Below are 19,426 nucleotides of genomic sequence, written 5' to 3'. Positions count from 1 at the left end.
GGTCGTACGTGGAAATCCAAATTTCATCGCTACCTCGGAGATGCTACGTCCTATCTCTCGTGCGCCGACTATAACACCACGTTCAAACTCACTTAAATCTCGATAACCTGCCATTGTAGCAGCAGTAACCGATCTAACAACTATGAAAGACACTTGTTGTGTTATATAGGAGTTGCCGATCGCAGCGCCGTACTCCGATTGGTTCCATATCTCTTTATTTGCATACGCATGCCTGTACCAGTTTTTTTGGCTCATCAGTTTATATATGTATTTTTTTCCCTAGGCATATCCCTAACTGGCTAACAAAAAAACTTCCACGTCTCTTGCATCCCCTTGCATTACATCCCCTTGCAACACGAATGACGAATCTGAGTTTCACACGTAGCTTGGATAATTTTTCTAATTGGAAGTATGCCTCTGGGATCAACTTTACGCCAGTAAAATGCGGCGTGGGGAATTAAGTATTCATGCGAAGGTTTTCAACAGTTGGCTGATGCGAAGATATATTTAGGAAAAAGAGAAAATTCAACTGCCCCTGCGGGAATCGAACCCATGTCCTTTCACTTTCCGGGTGAACGCACTCGATTACAAAGGCAATAAATTATCTTAATCTTTCCTAGGAGCTCGTGTGCACTGAACGGGATCGTGCATGGATGGTCGACCTAACTTAGGCCAAAGCTCACAAGTGCTGGCACTGCGTGTCTGGAAAATTCACCGCCAGCAATTCACCGACAACAGTTCGATGTGAGTCAGTTAGCGTGGGAGTGAGCGATTGAGTTACTGAGTCAGTGAGAGGGGAGTGAGTGACCTAGTGAGTCAGTGAGAGGGGAGTGAGTGAGTGACCTAGTGAGTCAGTGAGAGAGGAGTGAGTGAGTGACTTGGTGAGTATGTGAGTGAGTGAGTGACTTGGTGAGTATGTGAGTGAGTAGCCTAGTGAGTGAGTAAGTGATTGAGCGAGTGACCTAGTGAGTAAGTGAGAATTAGTTTTTTAACCTAGTAGTGTCACAAATGATTAAAAAATCTATTATTAAATAAATTAAAACTTATTCACTGGGTCACTCATCCACTCAGTTGCTCACTTACTCACTAGATCACTCAGTAGCTCACTCACTCACGGATTCAGTAGCTCGGTCACTCACTCAGTAGCTCGCTCGCTCAATCACTCACTCAACCACTCACTCACTCAATCAATCCCTCGCTCACTGACTCAGTAACTCAATCGCTCACTCCCTCTCTCAATGACTCGGTAACTCAATCGCTCACTCCCTCGCTCACTGACTCGGTAACTCAATCGCTCACTCCCTCGCTTTCTGACTCTCATCGAACTATTGTCGGTTAATTTTCCTAGCGATGAATTTTCCTCGCGGTGAATTGCATGGCGGTGAATTGTTGTCGGTGAATTTTCCGTAAACCCTGGCACTGCCACCAGAGGGCGAATCATCCTAGGATGATATCACTCTCTTAATTAAGTCACTCCCAATTCACGAAAATGATTTCTTAAAATGTCTTTTTTTTCTTGGCTGTCTGTGTGTGTGTGTGTGTTCTCTATACAAATCTACAATTTTAGATCGATCGTCACCAAATTTTGCACATATATCAAATGAGACTTGATTTAAATGATTGGCTACTTTAAAATTTCGTCAGAGCAGTGCAGACGCCTCAAATGGATAAAACCTGTCTGGCAACAATGGTTTTTGGGCCTCAACAATCACTTTCGGAGCGTTTACTTTGGTTACCGTGGTTCCGTAGCAATGCGTTTCAGGCGTGTATATGCCTATCAGGCGTATTACAATGGTTTGTCACTTCTTCAACGCTGCCAGTATTATGTATAATAGTTTATGCCTTTATAAGGGTTTGCCCCTTTTTCAATCCAGATCTAAGTAATGAGAGCTTTTTGAATAGACGTCATAATCAGCATCACTTTGAGTTTCAGGCAAGGGATGATTCCCATAGAAATCAGTGTTGAAGTTTCCGATTTTACTGTACAAAAGCGGAAATTTAGTGGGGTTTTCCGCCACATCGATAATTTTAATTTTGAATTTTTGATTTTTGAAGTATTGAGTTCGCTTAGAGATATACGAAGCCCAGGAGATTAAATATGAAGCAATTATCCGGACCTACTTTTGAGTTGGATATTCATTGCAATAACATTGATTTCAACTTTTTATATCTTCTCAAGCTTGAAAATTAATGTCTCCGTATTGTCTTTTAATATTCAACTGCATAAATTCATGTGGGTGGGGTCCGTAAAAAGTACATCGAAAAAATTCCACAGCTTTAATTAAGCATTTTTGGAAGCTGAAACAGGTAGATGGATAACTTAAAGTTTAAGGGGGGAGGGGATTCGAAATACCTAGCGCCCCTTAGAAAAGGAAAAGAAAAATATTCATTTCTACGTTTCTTTAAATCTGAATTTGTTTACTTCATGAGTCGCGCAGGAAGTTGCCATATTTGTTAACGTGGACACAGTATGTATGTCCCTCAAAGAAATAGGGAGATACCACGTGATCCAAAAAGCCTCACTGAAGAAAACCCGGGCAGCGCTAGGTATTATAGCTAGTAACAAGGTTCCAGGTTTCTAGCATGTTTCAAATTGGAATAACCGAAAAAATATAAGTTGTACTCCATATTACCCGAATGCACATTCTATACAATTTAAAAATATCACTCTCTGTTCAACAGATTTCGAAATTAGATTTCTTTTTCGTTTTCAGTTTTGAAATCAGAAACTGAATTACATTAAAATCTACAGGCAGAGGATTTATTTAGGCAAACATGCATTCATGCTGCAATGCTAATAATTCGCGTGTCCGTCCGTGATCTTCACATCGAGCGAATTTCAAGCCTATTTGGGTACTTCCTTCGATGGTGTTGACTAGCATAAAATTAACATCACGTAAGTATGGAGTATGTATCGTAAACTTGAATACATAAACCGCGTGTGCCCTTCTGTTCTTCATTAATTATACTTTGCTTCAAGGTTACTCTTTGGAAAACGAAAGTCTCGAAAAAACACACCACACGCCATTTTGTATGTTTTTTAATATACGTAGGATTATCTGAAACGTATCTCCAAAAAACCTTGGTGGGTTTTTCACACACGCAACTTATATACCCTTATATATACCTCATATCCAATATAAACTTCACTGATATTTACAGAAACGGAAAAAAATAAACGGTTTTCTCTCGACGTATGGGTCATTAAAACCGGACACAAAAAAAAAAAACACGTGGCGTGTAATTACGAGCGAATATGGCTGGAAATTACTCCGAGATCTATTCAACTCACGTTTCTCTATAGCTCACGACATATAAGTTACTTCATAGCAAAAATAACCTTTACTTTTTTTTCAGATTCAGTTTCACATTCGTATTATAAACAAGGAAATAAGTTATATGAAACGTGAAATTAAAATTTTCTATGCAAATAAGGATTGAGATTCTTTTTATTTAACGATTCGGAACAGGTTGATATTTTGCAGTCACGCGATAAGACAATGTATTCAACCAAACCCAAACCAGAAATCAGTTTTTTTACTTATATCGTGGCGTGATCGTAACTTTCTTTTTGACCATGTCAACTTTCAGTCAGGACTTTTTGATTGGTTGAAGTAGGTCACACACACACACACACACACACTAAATTGACCAATCGGTGTAAATTGGAATGTACCATCAACCTCCTTTTTTGGTGATAATAGTCGAAAGAGAAACCGTCATTTCCGACTAATTTATTTCATTTCTAAATGATTTCTAACACATTTGTGTTTCACTTGCCTTTTAGCTTGGTTGTAGATTTTTTGGTAATTTTTTTCTCATGGTAATACCATAAGTTTTTTTTTTGTTTTTGGCTAGTTCACGTATATTTTGCAAACGATCTTAAATCAAGTCCGTATAAAGATTGCTCGAGTCATTTGTAGCTGAATCTATTAGGTGGGGAACAAAGTTCTCGCCAGAAATGATAGGTAGCGCCAGACGAGCTGCAGTAGTCGTATGTGCATAATCGTGATCGTTTTGTGAAGCGTTAAAATGTGTTCTAGTAGTGCGCAGAATTTTGTTCGTTGTTTGCAACTTTTAGGTGTAATATAGGACGTGTAAAATGTTCAGAAAAATCTTAAATTAGTCACATAATTTGATTCCACTAAAAATTCAAACTTGGTGCTTTCAAGGCTGCAACCGTGATAAATTCCGTCTTCAGTCCACCGTAAGTACCAGAACACCGAGATGCTATTTCTACTGTAGCCATTCCTCTCGACAATCCAGCTGTGAATTTCCCGGTGCGAGGGCAAATAAGGACACCCGACGCACAAGTTCATATTGTCTGTCTGGTGGGATCATTTTGGAATAATCTTATTTCTCTCCCGAAAAGATATTTCTCGCTTTCTTTTCCCCACCACATAATATTCACTACCCAATATTATGTGTGATCAAGTTAAATATCGAAATAAAGTAAAAAATCCTGTGTACATATCGTAACTCCAATGAACTTGAGCCCTGGACTCGCCTATTATTGCAGCGGTTCCCAACTGGGGGTACGTAAGAGGCCGTTAGGGCGTACGCGAAAAGAAAATGGTAATGGCGGCCACCCATCTGAAAAAAAGAACAAAAGTATGAAAAAAAGATTAAAAATAATTTTAAAAGTAGGTAGAGGTTTTTACTAATATTGTCCGGTGTAATACAGGATGGGCGAAAAGTCCGTAGAAACCGGTAAAATAACCGATATAAAAAAACGGTTTGCAGGGTAAGCATCGCTAGGTCACGGGAATTTTTTAAGACAGGAAAAAAAACAGCCGATAGGTAGCACTGACGTAGAAAAGTCGTACGAACAGAATGCCTCCAAATCGTTTATTACAGCAGAATGTGTTCCACATGACCAACCACCGCCGGCAGGCACGTAATGCAGGCGATTCACAAATCCAGCAACGACAGAGTGCAGCAGGTCCGGATGTGTACACGACACCTCTTGGTGGATCGCATCTTTCAGTTCCGACAGATTAGATGGACCGGATCGATACACCCGGATATCGATACAGTTGTACCAGCGCCACCTATCGGCTGTTTTTTAGTTATTTTTTTCCTGTGACGTAGCGATGCTAACCCTGCAAACCGTTTTTTTATTTCGGCGATTTTTCCAGTTTTTATGAATTTTTAAATTTTCTACGGACTTTTTGCGCACCCTGTACTTTCAAAGAAGAGTATTTTGAACTGGCTTCATTGTCGATTCCAGAAAAGGAGAAATTGCTAGAGCTCGCATCAGATACCACTCTGAAGATCCTCTTCAATGGCGGAATGGTAAACAAAATACAAAATTAAATTTTTATACGGGCACCCTGTCCTCAAAAATCCTATTAGAAGTTGTCGCTCAGGCTCTCCTGAGGCCGACAAAAAACTTCCACGTCTGTAAGTCAGTTTTTGGGCTCGCCACGGTGACGAATACAGTGAACTTTCTAGAAAAGCCATAATGTTTTTGTTGCCGTTTGTTAGTACGGAACTCGTTGAACGCGCTTTTTTCTTCGTATACTTGTACAAAAAATAAATACAGAAGTAAATTGAACGCAGCTTCGGATTTGAGTTTGTATTGATCCTCTTTTGAGTCTAATTTTTCACAACTTTATAATTCAATGCAGCCCCAAACATTGCATTAGTTTTGTTTTCCAATCTTTGTGTTAATTTGCTTACTTCAAAAATAAACAACTATATAATGAAAAATAGACCATTTAATTTAATTCAACATATACCTTTTTTTTAGGGAAGTTTTCGGAATCTGTAACGGGTGAAACAGATTGGGGAGGAGATGCCTGGAGGATTCGGGGTCGGGGGTACGTTGAAAGGAACCGAGCCAGCTGGGGGTACGTGGACTGAAAAAGGTTGGGAACCGCTGTACTAATGGCATGCTCAGCTTACAATTCATTTAGATGCAAATATTTCGGCGCATCCAGGCATACAACCTCTTTCATTGCCTTTTCAAAAAAATGTGTAAATAAAGTCAAAATCGCCTATTCTATTTGTTGTATATCTATTCTATAATATAAAATCACAAACAAGCTCGAAAAGGGCCTGTTGCTAAGCAACCGAGTGACGGAAGTGAGTGAAATTTTTGAGTGACGGAAATCTGTTACGGAAGTCGGTTCGATTCATATATCGATATTCACATTCATATATCGTACATTCATATTCATATATTCATATATCGATATGATATCATATATCATATATCGATATTGGGTCGATATTCACATATCGGGACCCATTTGACCCATCGGGACCATGTTATGTGCATGTACCAAGAGGCTCCTACATCCTACAGCAGAGCCCTTAGGCTGGAATTTAGATTTCGAGCCCCCAAACCAGCTTTTCAGGGGCCCCTCTGTGATTAATTTATAGTGTGAAAAATCAAAAAGTGATAAGAATCGTTGTGGCCCCTGCCAGCCCTTCCTTTGTGGGGGGGGGGGGGAGGTCCATGCCGAGAGGTATATATATGTATAATATACACACACAACAGCAGTGCTCCCAACACAGGGTAGGGGTACCCGGGGAAGATTTCACGTATAAGTAAAAAGTTTTCATTTCCAGGGGCCCTTGATGGATCTCATTGTTTTCTTGCTGCTTTAACGTTGAAAAATTTCGATAGCGGAAGCAAAAGATATATCCAGTCTGGGGCCCCACCAAAAGTATGCGAATTGGTGTCCCGGGTAATTGGTTGGGGGGTCCTGGATTTTATTCGTTGGTAAAACGAATACAAATGAAAATTTTTCATGGCACTCGCTCCGGGGGATGACCGACAAGCTTCCAAGTCGGGGTCCCCATCTTTACAGGTTTCATTTTGGGGGCCCTGGATTTTATTCGTTCGTAAAACGAATACAAATGAAAATTTTTCATGGCACTCGCACCGGGGGATGACCGACAAGCTTCCAAGTCGGGGGCCCCATGTTTACAGGTTTCATTTTGGGGCCCTGGATTTTATTCGTTGGTAAAACGAATACAAATGAGAATTTTTCATGGCACTCGCACCGGGGGATGACCGACAAGCTTCCAAGTCGGGGGCCCCATGTTTACAGGTTTGATTTTGGGCGCCCTGGATGAATCTCATTCTTTTCTGTTGTAGAATTTGCCACAGCCGAAACCCGAGATATAGCCAGTCTGGGGCCCCACTAAAAATCTGCGTATTGTGTCCCCGCTACTGGATGTGGGGCCCTGGATTTTATTCGTTGCAAAATTGATAAAAATGAAAAATTCTCACAGGGGGGTGTCCGACAAGCTTGCAGGTCAGGGCTTCATGGAAATGTTGGCAGGTTGTAATTCGGTGCCCCTGAATGTATCTCATTGATTTTTGTGGTTTAACATTGTAAAATTTTCAACACATCGGTAGCCCAAGATATATCCAGTGTGGGGCCCCACTGAAATTCAGCGAATTGAATCTGGGGACCCCCATGGGGAAGTTTTCTGGGGATACTTGATGAATCTCATTTGTTTTTTGTTGCTTTATTATTATTTTCATTAAAATTCGCTTCTTCAGTAGGCTGGTGCTTTCACACGTCCCTTTCCCCTTTTCCATAGCACGATGATGAAGTGGGACGAAATAAACAAGATATGTCCGGGAGAGAAGTGGGGGGGGGGTTGGCCGCCAAAGGCGGAAGGGGGGCAGAGCCCCCCTAGTAATATATAATATCCTTCGGAGATCTTTTTTTTTGGACTGAATCATTTGCCTCTTGATAAATTTTATTTTTTCAATTATTTATTTATTAATATGTTGTAAAAAATATACATATTTTACTAACCATAATTATTTAAATTATCTCGCAAACACAGAAGAGTTCATTTATAATATCTATTTTTTTTTTGTTCTTGTGAAATAATTATTTGTAATTTGTTCTTGTACTATTCTTTTCGAACTGTAATTAATCTCGTTGCCACCTATTGCAGAGGCTTTTTTGCCTAAATCAAAAATGATGACGAAGTTAAAAATCTGAAATTCCAAAAAGAAAATTAAGCTTGAGATAATGATTGTTTAAAAAATTAGTTTAATATAAAAATATGTATTCATCGAATAATGAGCTTTGCAACAATCGTTTTGAAATTGGGCTTTTTCTAAAACGGCATTAACATCATGTTCTTCTCAGCAATAATAGCACTGTTGGCTCTCACAAAAAAAGAAAGAAAGAAACAATGCTCTTTTCACTAGTTACATTAAAATTGAATGTATTCAATGATGAAGTCAATATCTTTTTAACAACAGTTTTGAAATTACTCTCCTCTCACTCAAATGAGGTTTTGTCATTATTTTGACATTAAGATATTTTCAACAATCATCTGAAAATTTAACCTTTTCAACTATGATCTTTATATTAAGCTCCAGTATATATATATATACACAGCTGTGACATAGAGCTCTCTTAAAAAAAGGGTTTTGCAATCTTTCAGTTTTTTCCAATGAAGGTAGTAAAATTAGGTTCTTTTCAACAATAGCTTTGAAATTACGATGTTTTCAAAAATAGTCACAAAACTATATTATTTTCAACCATTATTATGAAATTAAGTTCTTTGCCTTTAAGCATTGCCTTTGCAACAATCATTTGAAACAAAGATGTTCTTGACAACCCACTCAAATTTATAATCTTTCAACAATGGTTTTTTGAATTCAAACTGCACACATTTTTTATACAAATACAACGCCACAACAGGCAAATTGCCCAACGAGGTGGCTGACTTAAGAACATCATGTATCCCCGAGCCCCTACCTACTACTGCTACACCACACATGCACCCCCCCCCTCCGCGGAACCCCCCAACGAATCGGTACATGCGGGAATGTGCGTGTACGTGTAGTGCAACCTGACGTAAAGTTTGTTTCTGTGTAATGCTTGTTATGTGTAGTGCTGTCATCTGCCCCCAATTTTACTAACTATGAGTGAAGTGTTATGGTTGAATGATTTACCGTTGTAGGACTGTTGCTCTCTGTGGCGAGACTTTTTAACGGGGAGATCGGCTCGCATTTGCGCCTTGAAGTTGGGAACCACAGAAAACCAACTTCAGCCGACCACCACTGTGGGGTTCGAACCCGGATCCTCGCATCACGAGTCCGGCACTATAACCACTCGACCACCACAGCGGCAAATATATTATATTTGGGAGCATTTGAAAAGACGTTTCGAAATCGTTCATTTGTGTCAAACACCGGCTACAAAATCAGACTCTTTTCCCAATGATTTAAAAATTAAATTATTTTTTTGCAAAGGTTTTTATATCGGGTTCGTTTTAATAGTAGTAAAATTGAGATTTTTTTCGATAATTGTCTCAAAATTAGTCTCTTTTAACAATAGAGTTTCTAATTTAACTGTTGTAAGGGTTATTTGCACGAGTATTGTTTTAAAAAACATTTTAAGAGTTAGGTTGCTCCAACAATAGCATCCAAATCATGGTCGGTGTTCAACAATGTCGTCTAAATCATGATGCGTTTTCAACATAAGCTTAGAAGTTATGGTATTTTTTCAACAACAGCTTCAAAATTCCTCAAAGGTCTGGTTATTTTTTCGGAGATGATGATCGCAAGGAAGAAAATTCACCTCAGCCCCCGTAAAGGCGGAAAGGAATTTTCTTCCTTGCAATCATCATCTCCGAAAAAATATAACCAGTCTTTCGAGGAATCTTGTATTAACAAGTGGAGAGGACATTTCTATATACAGCTCCAAAATTATTATCTTTTTTCAACAATAGCTTTGAAATCATGGCCTTTTTCACCGATTTTTTTAAAATTAAAATCATGATGCTTTAAATCAATTGTTTTGAAAATACAACACTTTTCCACAACTGTTTTCAAAAAGTATACTACCTTTTCAACACAATTACTTCCAAAATACTACTTTCAACAATTACTTCCAAAATACTACTTTCAACAATTACTTCCAAAATACTACTTTCAACAATTACTTCCAAAATACTACTTTCAACAATTACTTCCAAAATACTACTTTCAACAATTACTTCCAAAATACTACTTTCAACAATTACTTCCAAAATACTACTTTCAACAATTACTTCCAAAATACTACTTTCAACAATTACTTCCAAAATACTACTTTCAACAATTACTTCCAAAATACTACTTTCAACAATTACTTCCAAAATACTACTTTCAACAATTACTTCCAAAATACTACTTTCAACAATTGTTATGTTTTAAACTATTAATTGGAAACTATGCTCTTTTTAACAATTGCCCGATTTAAAATTGTTTAAAACTACACCCTTTTTAACAATCCCCCATTGATTTTTTTTTTTCATAAAACTTCTTTTTTTCAATAATGTTTTTAGAACCATGCTCTTTTCAACAATTGTTTTGAAACTGTGTTCCGTCATTTGGTCTGAAACTACGCTACAACATTTGTTTTGAAATTGAGCTCTTGTTCAAGTAATAATCGCTTGAAGCCATTTTCGTTTACAGCTTTCTCGTTCCGAAAAAAAATTTACGAAGCTTTTGTTTTCGAACTCCATTGCGAGAAAATGTTTCTGAAATCATTGTTATTCAAAGCACAATTTTAAAGCGGTTGCTTTTTTAATATGAACATACAAGAAAAGGGTCCCAAGGTGACGCTTTTAGAAAATTTTCAAAAACATTGCCACTGATTCTACACATTTAGATGTACACAAAAATATTAAAAAACTATATTATGGGTCACTCAAAAAAATGTAAATATTAATATTTTGAACGCAATATAGACCAAGAATAATTAAAATTCCCACACCCCTAGGGTATTAGAGTGACGTCATTCAAACAACACACGATCTCAGGTTAACACGCCTTGAAAGATCCTGGTAGGCTAATCGAGGATAGATAAAACGAATTTCCTGTTCAATGTGAGACGTCTAATCGTTAGAAAGAAAACGGTATAGGCGACAGCTATTGTCCGTTGCGATAACACTGACGTCATACTGCGTATCAATGGCGGATTATGAGTCGGCCTGGATCCATCCATTGACGTTAGATCAGTTACAGTACAAAGAACAAAACGAAAAAATAGAGCAATAACTAATTTCTCTAAAAGAGCTGGAGGGGAAATAAAAGGGGAGCCAGAGTGTGTGAAAGGGTGAAAAGAAGTTTTTCTATAGATAATCGCCAAGAAGCGCCAGAGGCGATGAGTAGTCAACTGTTTTTGCTGCTTTAATAATTTCAATCCGCAGCTAATTTATTTTATTTTATGTCTGTCTTGGAGATGAGATCAATATATTTAAAATTTTTTTTTCTCGTAATTTTTTGAGAACGACACCTTGGGACCCTTTCCTTGTTTGGGGTCATTCAAGTATTACGTCAGCATCGATGAGGGGGAGGGAATTTCGGTTTTGCTGACTTTTTGATGATAATCGAGAAAGGGGGGGGGGTGTTTGAATGATGCTGGCGTAATCAACCACCCTTTATAAAAATATGAAATATTCTTAATGGAATCTTTACTAAGAATGCGAAAAACGAAAAAAAAAACCTTTTCTTAGATTGGGGTACCTGAACCAACAAGTTGACAAGTTTTCAATTCCAATTTATTAATAAGTTAGGTGAATGATAACAATACATTAGGTTAATGAAAACCACCAAGGCCCCATACTGGTTGTTACAATGAAGTTAATTCAATAACATTTCAATTACCCTGCAATGAAATATAAAAAGTCACTATGTAGTGGTTTTTGAGAGTGAAAACAAAAAATTATGAAAAAAAAAAATCAAAATAGGTCTTTTATAAAACCAGTTTAGTGATCTCTAAATGTTCCACAGATTTCAAATCATTTGGAAATGTGTCCGGGCCACTCAAGTGTTCTAGAAATGTGTTGCGGACCACATAAATGCTCTGAAACTGCTGAGTTGGAGGGCCACATCAGATAACATCGAAAGCCACATTTGGCCGGCGAATCATGGGTTTTAGCATGTATGGCTTACAGGGTGGGTTGCAATGAATTTCTTAAAGAGAAATTTCGAATTCTTACCCTTCAAATAGCATTGAAGTCAACAGAAATTTATTATAATGACTTAAAAAGGTATTTTCTTCCGAAACCTTAATTTAAAAAAAAATTGCATCAAAAAAATAAATTTTTGATCGTTTGTGGGGAGACGAAGGGGGTGAGGGCTCATGAATCCCCCTCCTTCTCTGCGTACGTCTCTGATCCCAATATGCATTAGGAGGTAGAGAGCAGAGCTGGCGAACTTCTGCTGACGGGGGGGGGGGAATGGGTCAGAGTTTTGCTGACATTTGCTGACGGAGGGGGCGGGTAAAAATAGATAAAAATCTGCTGACGTAACTAACACACGCATGCACGAACGCACACCTTTTGTACATCATTTCAGTATGGTGCCGTGATCTAATGAGTTATGCAACATTGAAATACTATGAGAGAGAGAGAGAGAGAGACGGCTGAGACTCTACTCACTTTCAGAGACTTGATTCCAAGGTAGTTCCGTGAGATCGCCAGTCGACGAAGTCGTGTTCCACTTCTCGATGGAGCCCATTCCTCCTCTCCTCGTGTGACCCGTGGTCTTCAAGGTAGAATCCGGGTCGTCATCCAGCCCGTTGCCGTCAGACTGACTCCTCCTGATATTCGAGATGCTTCGGTCCCTGTACTCGCGTTTTCTCAAGTATATGCCCCTGGAATATTGTGGTTTGTCGGGCTTACGAGCTAAGCTTCGGCTCCTCCCGGATCCTCGAGTCTTGCCGCTTTTCTTCGGGGCCTTGCCGCCATCGGGAGAAGGCGCGGGAACCGGGAACTCTACTGACGAGGTGTACGGTAAGTTCTGTTCCGAATACACGGGATAGCTGTCGTACTGCATCGACTGGTCGATGTCGATGACGGGGTGAATAGGTATGTTTGTGTCGACTTGAATCTCGTCATTCGATACACCAGTACCTTCGTCGCGACTTTCGATTTCTCTGACTTCCACTTCAATGGTGAGGTCTCCCTGACGGTTGACCACCAACCCTTCCTCTAATTCTTCTGCTGGTTGTTGCTTATCAGTGTCTTGATCCTCAGGTGTCGCTGGTTCGACCTGGACGTCATCCGCGGGCTTTTCACCATTGTCTTCCAGCGTCGCAACGTCTTTACTAACTTCTGGTGCTCCTTCGGGATTGTCGTTCCCTGCAAAGTTCTCGTTCTCGGGAACCTCTTCGTAGTGCCCTTCGGTGTGTATTTCGGTGGATGTAATCTGCTGGTCACGAATGTCTTCTCCGTCTACGGAGAGAGTGTGCAGGTGTAAGACCTCGGGTTCGACGTCTTCGGTTTTCTCCAGGCTCTCATTTTGGAATTCGACTATATCAGCGGGATCGCAGTCTTGGCCATCTTGGTCGACGAGAGCTACAGAAGTTTTCTCTATGGACACTCCTTTGTCCTGGATGTCGCTGTCTACTGAGTCATAAGCCGCTTTCAGGTTTCTTCTGGTGTGCATGGTATAGACGCCATTGTAGTTGCTGTTATACCGCGCGTCGTTCTTCGGTGGGGTACCAGTAGCGTTGACCTGTCTCCTCGTGTGAGATGACAACCTGGCTCTCAAACACCTCGAATTGGCTCGTATTCTCTCCATCAGGATCTTCCCGTTGTCGTCTTCGTCGACCTCTTCGTCTTGGTCGTTGTCATTCACCTCTATTGGCTTGGGGAAGTTCCTCGCTGATTCTCTCTTCGGCTTCTCGGTGACTTTAGTGCCACCGGTGCTTGCGGTGGCCCTGCCGTTTTTAGCTGACTTCTTCGGTAGGGTGTGGCCGTTGGCGGTCTTTTTCTCTCCCAGGGCTTTGCTTCTTCTGAGTCGAGTTGTGCGAGTCTCGGCCCAAGTTGTCATCTGCGTCCCGCCGCGTTCTTTAGAGGGTGCTCTTGAGGGTCGCCTGTGAGGGAGAACCAAACAGAATGAATCGTGTAAACGAATACAAATATAACATTGTAACTGAAATTTTATATATAATTTGCATACAGATTTTGATTCCGGAAAAAATTTATTCGTATAAGCGGGGTATTTTTTTATCCGTTACCTGATTAAAGGGGGCCCCCACGAAGCTCACCCGCTTCAAAGATAAAACGGTAGTGAATTGCTCGATGGTAATAAATGGAGATTATAAGTGGTCAATACGTACTCAATAAGTACTCATTTTTGAGTTTTTTTTGCCGTTATTGGGTCGTGTGGTTATACTGACGGACTCGCATTGCGAGGACCCTGGTTCGAACCATTCCCATGGCCCAGTTTGTGGTGGGTTGAAGTTGGTTTTCTGTGGCTCCCAACTTCGAAGCACGGATGCGAGCTGATGTTCAGAGTAAAATGTCTCACCAGAAGGGGGAACAGGCTTACAACGGTACGAAAACTCAATCATCACACTTCACTCACAATTTTGAAACACAGGTGGCAGCATAAGAATTCACGTAGAACATTAGGTACGTACGTGGACTGTCAGGTACACACATTCACACTTCCGGCACAAGTCACTCGATAGTAAATTGCCCACGGCGATAGACGGGGTTGTGCTCGGTTTGAAAGAAAGAAAAAAAGAAAGCCAATGCATGCGCAAAGCTCATGGGTATCCTATAGTTCAAGGATGCACAGCCTTTCCAGTCTGTGCATCCCTGATGGATCGACCCGTTGGTGACTAACTGCAAACTCCTCGTACGAAATCCGTTTTCATTGTAATTAGAGTTCCCCAAATTTCCCAATAACACTCTTTCAGCAGCATAACGATTCCCAAATGTTTCTTGAGTGAGTCTTTGGCCGCCTGCCAAGTAGTTTTCTAATGCACTCAGAACAACAGTTATGAACCAAATACATCGAAACTCCTCTAAGACGGCCACTCGGCGTTCTGCAAAAAAGTGCCCGTCTGCGAAGGTGACCGCTGAATAGGGGTTGTGTGACAGGAAAAGCACATTTCAGGGGGGCGTGTAAAAATAACGGTTTTCAATGTCACAAAAAATCTTATGCTCAGTTTACTTACTGCCCACAAAACAAATACATATATAGTGAAATCTCGCTAAAACGATACTCGATATAATGATATATCCCTCTACAACGGTATTTTTTCAAATATCGTTTGAACAGCCTATAGTCTGTAATGTTAAACTTCTCTCGATACAACGATATCCTTCACTATGATAAATCCCTCTATAACAATATTTTTAGGTGGATTTTGAAACGCCAGAAAAAAAGGTCAACAAAACATGTGTACAGTTTATCTATCTCAGGCATTTGGCTCCTTGGATCGTTCATTATTGTAGAGTAAACTCTATTCACTTGGCGTGAGCTCAAGTTGTTCACCATGTTTTGTGGTCTTTTTGGCAATGCCAAAGTTAAAATAACAACAAATAATAAAAGAAAGAAGCAATGAATTAAAGTGTAAACGTACACAAGAGAAAACGCTTTGAACGCGATTTTCTCAAAGTGCAGTTTTTGAGCTCATCCGTAAGATTTAAAAACAACAACTGCCCCAAACATTCTGAAATTTTGCAGAAATGTTTATTTGGCATGTGTTAGTAAAATAGACCTCCAACTTGGATATCTGATCATTGGTTAGAATTTTTACGATTTTTTAAAGTTTGAAACAAATACATAAATTTCAAAAATTTAAATTCGACATTTTTTTAAAAATACCTCCGATTAGTCAATCGCTAAATTCGAGGTTCATTTTATTAGCACCTGTCGAGTAAACATTTCTGCAAAATTTCATAATGTTTGGGACAGTTGTTGTTTTTAAATCTTACGGATGAGCTCAAAAACTGCACTTTGAGAAAATCGCGTTCAAAGCGTTTCCTCTTGGTCTATATTTTCACTATAGTACATTTACACTATGATTCATTACTTCTTTCTTTTATTATGAAAGAAAATTAACCGACTAACGTGAAATTTTTATTATTTTATTCGCGATTGAATGAAATATTCTTTGAAGTCATTTTTGAAAATTCAACTTCAGGAGTCGTGGCACCCCTTAAACGAGAATTTGGTGTGCTTACAAACTAATTTTTCACAGCGATTATAACGTGTAGAACCTATCTCCTTCAGAGTGCGATGCCTCCTGTGAATTCAGGTTCGAAAGTAGTGAAATAATGCAATGGATTTTCTACTCAGCGCATGGAGGGAGAACCCACTCCCGTCGACACACTTTTGATTAATGATGAACAATTTACCCCACTACACCATCCCAAATGCTTTCAATGATTCGTTATCAGATACTCGTGTTGCAGATGCAGTGATTAAAGCGTAACAATTTTCGTTACGCTGATTTTCTAAGAAACAAACACCGCGGTCAAAGAAGTTTCACTTCAAAAATTTATGAAGAAACATTTCTGTCATCATGAGTGAGAACTCGAAATGGTCAGTGTCAGAAGTCTGGGTAATATGTGAAGTGGTAAGTCGTCACTTCCCAGAAACGATAGACTTCGGATTCGGACCGTACCCATATTTACATAAACATAAAATGCGATTTTCTACAATAATATTGAGAATACGATTGGTTATATAGCACTAGTGTCATCTATAAATCAGCCAACCTCTTAGAAGTAAAACCTCGATAAGTCGTCACTCGAGTAAATAGTTGGAGGGGGGAGCTAAAACAAAAAAAGAATTCTGAAGATGCCGGCAGAACAAAAAAAGTTTGAGGAAACTCTGGTTCTGATCTATCCTGAGCAACAAAAGGTGCTCGTCTCATATTGAAATGCGATATTTTCATGCAGGCCCGTCATTTGGGGGGCAGGGGGAGCTGTTGCCCCCCCCCCCCCTGCAGCAAAGGGCCGGCTTTTGAAAATACACTAAAAATGGTGTACAGTCAAACCTCGTTATTGCGTCACCTGGTTAACACGTCACTCCGCTTACCGCGCCACTTTTTGGAAGTCCCAATTGTCCTCAGATAGGAATTGGCACAGCTATGGCTTACTCCACTTAACAAGTCACTCCGCCTACTAAGTCATATTTTTGCTCTCCCAAGAGTGACTCATTAACGAGGTTTGACTGTATGTATGTTTATATATATATATATATATATATATATATATATTTTTAATACGGCGATATATATACAGCGCCATCTGTGAGTGAAATTTTGAATTAATATACAAATTTAATAATAATTAAATATACAAAACCCCACAAGCTCTAGGTCATGATATACAGAGTGATTATAATTAAAGTTCTCGTACTCTGAGTAGTTTTTCTCAAAAAGTAATTATCCGAACACAGCCAAATATTTAGGACAACTTAATGGGACCATTCGAGAGAGATTCCTGAAAAAAAAGAAAGTAAATTTTCAACCACTAGGTGAAAAAGTGTCATTTTTTACTGCATTTTACATTTTCCCATGGTCCACATAGCACATGTATACCAAGTTTCAATGGAATACGTCTACCAAACAGGTGCTACATAGGTCTGAGTAGTTTCAGTATACTGACACTGCTCAGACCAATGTAGCATCCGTCAGTATACTGGCACTACTCCGACCTATGTAGCACCCGTTCTGGAGGACTTATTCCATTGAAACTTGGTATGCACGCTATATGATGTCCATGGGAAAAAGAAAAAAATCAATAAGAAAGATCACTTTGTAGCCTGGTGGTCGAAAATTGAACTAATGTTATTATTTATTTCATATAAACCTCTCTTATGGTCTCATTAAGATATCCTGAAAATTTGGTTGTATTCGGATAGGCAGTTTTTGAGGGAAAAAACTACTCAGTGTACGGGAACTTTAATTATAATCACCCCGTATATTTCAGTGCTAACGGTAACTTTTCATGTCAATTGGTTGATTTTTCATTAATTTTCAAAATGTGTCTGGAACATTTGCATATTTCTCGGGCCAATGGTCGAACTTAAATTGAAGTTATTGTTCTCTCTCGAAGTTACTTCGTCTCCAGATGGTACCATTAGGACAATAAAATGGAAAATTTGAATTTCTTTCATGATTTGACCTCGAATATCCATTGGAAGTCCGTGCGCCTGCCCAAAACATTTCTGATCCAGGATCATCATACGATCGGCTCTGCAACTCATGTGTCGGATAGCTTTCTTTATAAAATTTGAAGTTACATCAAGAACACGCGATAACTATATACGTGACCGCATATAATTTCACATGATTCATTCACTCATTATACGATAAACGAGACTGAGTAACACCAAAAAAAAGAAACGAAAATTCTCACGAATAATGATAATAATAATGAAAGAAAAAAGAGGCGGATGATCTGGACATGATTTAGAATCACCAAGGATGATTAATCGTGTGCATAGCCTGAGATGAAAGCGGGCTTATGCATCGGAATCCAAGTGACAGCCTAATTCGGGCTCTCCGTTTTAGAAAGAAAGTAGAAAAGAGCTTTGTGTTTTCATGCATCGTTGTCATGGCGACAGACCGAGCTTTCCCTTTAAAAAAAAATTACTGTTTTCGAGTTCTTTTCACTAAAAAGTAATGTATTACAATATATACCGCAATATAATATAAAGGGCGAAATTCCCTAGTGTAAGATTCTCGCATCGTCTTCACCATAGTCTACGAGCTTATATATACTCAGCAAGTACTGCCGTGTAATACGAGTTGATCCAAGGCCATGCCGGAGATTATATTAAAAAGAAAAAGGTCCAGAATTAGAAAGCATCGAATGATTTATGTGTATATATATTGTATTTAATGTCATTAAGTTATAGAAAGCTTTCAGTGAGAAAAGTCTTAATGCGTCGTGTGGTCACTATTTTCAGGAATCATATGGGGTTTTGAGGTCAATATCGGGAATATAATTACAGATAATGATTCGTGGTGAGGTTTGTATGCCCGAAGGGGAGAAGGGTGCAGATGCCGATGTCCGTGGAGGCAGTAGTGACGATTCACCTGCACTCCAGGAGGGTCGATGGGAAGCGCTGGTCTTAAATTCATTTAACAAATTAGGGGCAGCAAAAATGCGTGCTGAACGCCTGGCATCAATACAAACTGATTCAGATGATGGTATTTTCTGCCGCTCACCAAATCCTGCCATATCGCCATGAGGCTATTTCACTACCGATCGAAGTGAAGTCGGAAATCGCTCTCTCTAGAGCGGGGTTTTCCATCTGGTGTTCCGCGGAAAATGAGAAAGGTTCCGCGGAAGCAAAAAAGTGACGAAACCCCAAAAATCTCAGAACCCCGATAGCTTTAAAATTTTTCTTGTTACTGTTTCACCCGTTCTAACTTTCCCGAGGCTATTTTTCCCATTCTACAGATGCTTCACCACAAATCGTTTATACGACGTTCAAGACATCACGTCAAAACGTTGTATATGGGTGAAAATCGCGCAACTGAAACTTCGCCGAGTATGATCCTCCTCCGCATAGACCTCAAAGAAAATATCACAAAAAAATTCAACGGTTTTAATTGAATTTTGTTTGTTATATAATAATCATTCTTGTGTGAGATAAATTACCCACAACATGATATTTTTCAAAATCATATAAAAA

The 19,426-nt window shown here is 39.3% G+C and overlaps 1 protein-coding gene across 4 annotated transcripts in view; it reads right to left on the bottom strand.

Annotated features, from left to right (window-relative positions):
* The window catches only part of LOC149086305 (uncharacterized), a 190,067-nt gene that overhangs the window by 33,270 nt on the left and 137,371 nt on the right, over window positions 1–19,426 (bottom strand). For all 4 annotated transcript variants that reach the window (XM_089232327.1, XM_089232328.1, XM_089232329.1 and 1 more), the window contains one exon: window positions 12,415–13,853. In XM_089232327.1, coding sequence (XP_089088453.1) covers window positions 12,415–13,853 — 1,439 coding nt within the window. The remainder of the gene's footprint in view (window positions 1–12,414; window positions 13,854–19,426) is intronic.

This window comes from Pholcus phalangioides, unplaced genomic scaffold (assembly GCF_987345545.1).
Source record: "Pholcus phalangioides strain wild (caught in Gottingen) unplaced genomic scaffold, Ppha-v1.0 ptg000005l_1, whole genome shotgun sequence".
Lineage (NCBI taxonomy): Eukaryota > Metazoa > Arthropoda > Arachnida > Araneae > Pholcidae > Pholcus > Pholcus phalangioides.
This window is presented reverse-complemented; position numbering and strand designations above follow the sequence as displayed.